The following is a 6,130-nucleotide window of genomic DNA, read 5'->3' on the forward strand; positions in this document are numbered from 1 at the left end:
ACGGAACAGCTGGTAAGTTTCGAACTGCTGACCGTGAGATTAGTAGTCCGATTTGTAACCACTATGCTACTAGAGCAGTGAATGTAAGTATGCCTATATCTGTTTGTGTCTCTTATTTCTCAAAGATATATACCTAGTTGTTGTTGTTGTTAAGTGCCTTCGAGTTGGTTCCGACCCATAGTAACCCTGTACAGGGTTTCCGAGGCTATAAATCTTTATGGGAGCAGAACGCTGGTAGTTTCGAACTGCTGGCCTTAAGGTTCACAGCCTGATTCGTAACCACTACGCTACCAGAGCTCCTTATATAGTTATGAATTATATGGTATTCCTATTCACCACTTTTTAAAACAGCACAAAACAATAGTTCTTATATTATACTTTTCCAATATGAGCACAGAGGAAGTTGTACTCAGAAGATCACTAAGACCCCCACAACTTCCCTAGTTCAGCTGCATAGCTCTAACTCATCACTATTACATAATGGAGAATCATATAGCATTTTGTTATAACAGACATTTCCCTGGTGATGACAAAAAGAAGTCTATAATAATATCCTATTTCAATATCACTATAACAATAATGTAAAAATTCCAAATTATAGGAAGGAGAAACTTTGTCTTTTAAAAAAGACTCTTCCCAGGGCACCCTTCATGTCTCTGTTCCTCAGACTGTAGATGAAGGGGTTCAGCATGGGGGTCACCACAGTGTACATCACAGCCATGACAGTCTCCTTTATAGCAGAATTATTAGTTGATGGGCATAAGTAGAGACCAATTATTGTTCCAAAGAAGAGAGATACTACAGAGATGTGGGATCCACAGGTGGAGAAAGCTTTGCGGATGCCCCTGGCAGAAGGCACCTTGAGGATGGAGGAGATGATTCGTACATAGGACATGATGATGAGTAAGAATGGGATGATGACAATGAGTCCACCCATAATAAATATCACCAACTCATTAACTTGAGTGTCAGAGCAGGCCAGCTTCAAGAGAGCAGACAAATCACAGAAAAAGTGGGGGATCACATTGTCTGCACAAAAATACAATCTGGACATGAGCAGGGTGTGCAGCATTGCGTGGCTCATGGTCAACACCCAGGACAGTGCCACCAAAGAGAGACAGCGCTGGGGACTCATGATGGTTGTGTAGTGCAGGGGGAAGCAGATGGCCACATAGCGGTCATAGGCCATGGCAACAAGGAGCAAACTCTCCAGGTCTGCAAAAAACAGGAAGAAGTACATCTGGGTCAGGCAGCCAGCATAGGGGATGGATGGGACTTGGCTCTGCATGTTCTGCAGCAATTTGGGCACTGTGACGGAGGAAAAGCAGAGGTCAGAGAAGGACAAGTTGCTGAGAAACAAATACATGGGTGTGTGGAGGTGGGAGTCCAGGTGAATAAGCATGATGATAATGAGGTTCCCCAGGACAGTGGTAAGATACATGGCCAGGAACAGGGCATAGAACAAGTTTTGCTGCTCTGGATCAATGGGCAGACCCAGGAGGATGAACTCAGAGATGATCGTTTGATTCTTTCCTGACATGTTCAGTCACTAATATCTTTAAGAAGAAATAGCAGTGTTCATTTAAAACCTGAATAAAAAAATAAACATATTTCTATGACATAGGGTCTGTTCGATGTTCTGCATTAATACTTGATTTCACCTTCATCACATAATGACAAATTCTATACCCTGAATCTCAATAATAAAAAATTTATTATTTCTTTTTGCTTTTCTTTAAGATATAACAATATTCCCTCCTTACAAAACTTCATACTTCTTAGCTTCTGAGACACACAATGGACTGGCTTTTCTGCTACTTACCTGACCATTCATTCATTCTCAGTGACAGTAATTGGTTTCTGCTGTGTCAGTACAACACCTGCTGATATTCACAGGCCTGTTTCCTAAACACAGTTGTCTTTTACATACACCCAATGAAGATCTCATCTACTTCTAAGGCACAGATGATAATCTACTCCTCAGAACTCTATGCCCAATTGCTTAATGGTTATCTTCCCTTGGTTATAATGCAGCATCTTAACACAATAGATCCCAAACAAAATTCATTATCCCAATCTGCCTCTCTTCCAATTTGTACTTCCTCCAGTCTCCCAGTTCTCAGTGAAAGGTATCCAGGTGATCAAGTCAGAATCATTTCTTTTTCTCAACACTAATATTTAATCTCTCAAAATTACATATGCTGTCACTTATCTCTCTTTCTGATTCATCCATTCTTTATCCCAACTGCTACTTCCCTAGCCAGGCTAACATCGCATCTATTGATACAGTCCCTGAAGGAACATCTCCCAGCTCTCAGGCTCATTCTCCTTCAATCCCATCACTCATGCTAAAGCGTTCTAAGATGAGAATCTGATCATCTCCCTCTCCTGCTTAAACTTTTCAGTGGCTTCTCATGGTTCTTAAGATAAAGGCAAAATTATTTTCAAGGGTGCAAAAGATACATCATGACCTGGCCCTTGTCTACATCCACAGCCTCATCTAGTCACAAATGACACTTGTATTCCATGCTGCAGCAATGCTGGACTTAAAAGTCATAATGTCGTGCCTCCAGTCTTTCACACTTCTGTTCTTCCTGACTAGTACCCTCTTCCCTATGTTCCCTCTTCACTTAGCTCAATCCTACTTAGCCTTCAGTATAACATTCCATGTCACTTGCTCAGCTAAATATTCTCTGTGTTCCAGACTAAGTCAGAACCCACTGCTATGATTCTACAGCATCCTGTATTTGTCCTGGAAACACTCACTGCATATGGGATTACTATAGCCTTTTCCCTACCAGATTATAAATTCCGTGCAGGAATTCTTTATCCCAACTGCTTATTGACTGCTACAGCACTGACACTGGAATGGTACTTGGCATGTAGCCAATGTTTCATACAATTTTATTAGCTGCCATCTAGTTGTGAAGTGCATTGCTCTAATTTTAAAGACATCAAACATCCTTGTTAAGTTAGAATAACTATCCTTACTAAATTCTCCCAAAACAAGTACTTACTTCAATTTCTAATTTACTAGATTTGTGGTTCTTTAGGATAAGTACTGGACTGCAAGTTCAGTTGGAGCCACAAGGTCAATGGTAAAGCCACCAGCCACTCCTCAGAAACCCTACATAGGGTGTCTATGAGTTGGAACCAACTCAGAGGCACTTAACAACAACAAAAACTTTAACCATTTAGCATTAAATTTTGATACTCTATTATAGACTTCATGGATACAATTTAATACCCATGAGAAGTATTAGGGATAAACTGCTATTTCGCTCTACAATTGACTCCGTCTAAACATCCTTATGTTTAAATCTATATGATGGTACTTATATTGTTGTGAATAAAAATCTGATGGGGAATTTTTATAATTGTAGGAAAACCAGAACAAGTAAATACAATTTCTACCTTGAGGCCCTAGCTCAAGTTTTTCCCCAGAAATCCATACCTCAATATGCTTCAGAAATGACAAAGAAAGTAATGAAGGACATTAAGGGATAATTCATTAATGAAAAAACAACACTGAGTTCAACTGATGGGCTTTCACCCTGTTGATGCTGTGTAATCCAGCAGCATTGACAATTCTTATATTGAAAGATTGTGTGCTGACATTTATAGTGGGAAAAAACATCTAGGGGAAAACCATATGAGTATACCTGTTTTCTCTGAACTTTGCTTCTGTGGTAAATGTTTGGGCTCTATCTTTAGCCTGAGAAATATGACTGAGAATCACAAACAAGTGATATATCACTTCCAGATTATGCCAATGAGGAGACATATGAGCTTCTCATTTTCTACACCCACTAAATCAGTTAGTTCTCAGTGTGGACTGCACATAAGAATCATCTAGAGCTCTGTTTGTAAAAATTTAATGTTCATGCTAGGATTCTGAGGATTCTGTCAAGATATTGATTCTGGTTCCATAGGCATGACTATACATATTTAATAAGCACCCAGGTGATGCCAATGCTTCTGGCTGATAGACCACACTTTGACATGAAGTGCTTTTAAAAAAATACAGAATGTTCAGCTCCTTCAGATAAATGTAAAGGGATGGAAGAGAAGCCTGCATGAAGTTTTTAAGCTCCTTAAGTAATGTGAATGTACTCTCAAGGTTTAAGAACCACTGTATTAAATGCCATCTCACAGAGCTACTATTGTTATGCTGAAATGATGCAATTTGGTGAGACCATATTGCATAGTAAGTAATATATATTACTTTTGTTATCATTAATGGAGAGATTACAACTGGTGAATATTAATTTTAAAACATTTCTAAAATGTGGGGCAGTCTTGGGAGGCAAAAAGGTGGAGGAAAAAAGGGGTATACTACTGATAAAACTATCCTGAAGTACATCATAAAACCTAGGAACTTAAGAACCTCAGGTTGGAAGAATCCTAGAGTCGTTCACCCTCCTGCACAACTTACCCAGTGTGTCTGAGGGTGATTCCGGGGCCCTGACCCAAGATTGTGCTCCCCTTTATTCACTATAGGCATATGGAGTAATAGCCTCTGTAGTCATCACCTGTGTGTCTGCACTCTCTTCTTGTATGGTGTTCTACATTTCCCTGGTCCTAAGGAGCCCCTGGATCCCAGAGGAATCTAGATCCTGGAGGAACTCATTAAAGACAAAATAATTACAGGATGTCTCTAGGACACATTGTATAAGAGTCCTGGAGCAGTGACTGATGACGTCCACTGATCGCACCTGACTACACTTTCAGGGAAAAACTCTTGTATGGCTCATCACCTCTTTAGGGAATGGACAGTAGTCCCATGTGGCTGGACTCGACATTTTAAAAGGTGAAGGAGGATGGTTGAAGAAGCCATAAAGAGAAGCAAAGACCAGACTGTGAATGTCCTAAAATATCTTAGTAGAGCTGGAATTTTAATTTTGTCCTGTGGGCAACAAAAAGCCATCACTGGTCTTTAGGTAGAGTACCACCATGAAGAACTATGTGTTTTGAAAAAATTCTCAGGGTAGAACAATGTTTCATTACAACCCAACTCCCCATGTGGCACTAAATATATTGTGAAAAGAACACTTGTTTACAGTATGACACCTGAAACAAGAAGGGGTCATCTTGTTCACTTCAGTTTGCATGTCAGGTGACTCAAATTTTTCACCACTTTGTGCATGTCTGAAAATGGTCATAAAAGCACTGCTGGTATTGATTTGGGGCTACAAATAAATTTTAGCAAGTAGTTGAAAATGGAAAAATTCCTCCAATAACACAACTTATTCACAACTGGTATGAGAATAACAGAAATGTTTAATGGCTTTACATCTATTAAATTATAAGTCTACAGTTTAAAACCTTTTATGTCTATGTTTATGAGGGCTATTAATCTATAGTTTTCTTTCCTTGTGATATCTTTGTCTGATCTTTGTAGAAAGGTATTGATAGCTTCATACAATGAGTATATTCTCCTCTTCTATATACTGGCAGAGTTTGTAGCAGTATTTCTTTCTTAAGTGTATGATATAATTAGCTAGTAAAGCTTAAGCTCTCTTTGTCACAAGTGTTTTAACTAAAAATTCAAAATTTTAATAGATATGACTATTCAGGTTATTTATTTCTTTGTGAGTTATTTTGGGCAGGTTATGTCTTACAACAAATATATCCATTTTATGCAGATTATGAAATGTATGGACTTAGATTATTTTCATAATATTCCATAATACTGTACCAAATACTGAGTCACTGTACCAAAAAGAAAAGGTTGGTGTTTGGCCATTTTAAGAGGTAGTATATGATCAAGAGCCAACAGTACTGAAAGAAGTCCAATATGCACTGCAGGCATTGGTAAAGAACAAAGCTGATGGAATACAAGTTGAAATTTTTCAACAAACTGATTCAGCATTGGAGGCACTCACTCATCTATGCCAAGTAATTTGGAAGACCTAGCCAACTAAGTGCAACAACTGTCAGAGGTTCAGGCTGTATTCAGATGAGGTTATAGAATAAGCGATATCGCTGATGATATCAGATGGATCCTGCTGAAAGCAGAGAATACCAAAAAGATGTTTACCTGTGCTTTATTGACTATACAAAGGCTTTCGATAGTATGGATCATGACAAGCTATGCGAACGGAGAATAAGTATTCCAGAACCCTTAATC

At 38.8% G+C, this 6,130-nt stretch overlaps 1 protein-coding gene across 1 annotated transcript; it reads right to left on the reverse strand.

The window, feature by feature from the left end:
• Window positions 1-595: 595 nt before the first annotated feature.
• Window positions 596-1,540, reverse strand: LOC102822313 (olfactory receptor-like protein DTMT-like). Its single transcript, XM_006863259.1, has one exon. It carries the CDS (start codon window positions 1,538-1,540, stop codon window positions 596-598), a length of 945 nt encoding a protein of 314 aa, XP_006863321.1.
• Between the last annotated feature and the right edge of the window lie 4,590 nt (window positions 1,541-6,130).

This window comes from Chrysochloris asiatica, unplaced genomic scaffold, assembly GCF_000296735.1.
Source record: "Chrysochloris asiatica unplaced genomic scaffold, ChrAsi1.0 scaffold00054, whole genome shotgun sequence".
Classification (NCBI taxonomy): domain Eukaryota; kingdom Metazoa; phylum Chordata; class Mammalia; order Afrosoricida; family Chrysochloridae; genus Chrysochloris; species Chrysochloris asiatica.

Bases quoted from the DNA above. Each gene is read 5' to 3' on its own strand.
- LOC102822313 (XM_006863259.1), bottom strand. From the start codon at position 1,540: ATGTCAGGAAAGAATCAAACGATCATCTCTGAGTTCATCCTCCTGGGT.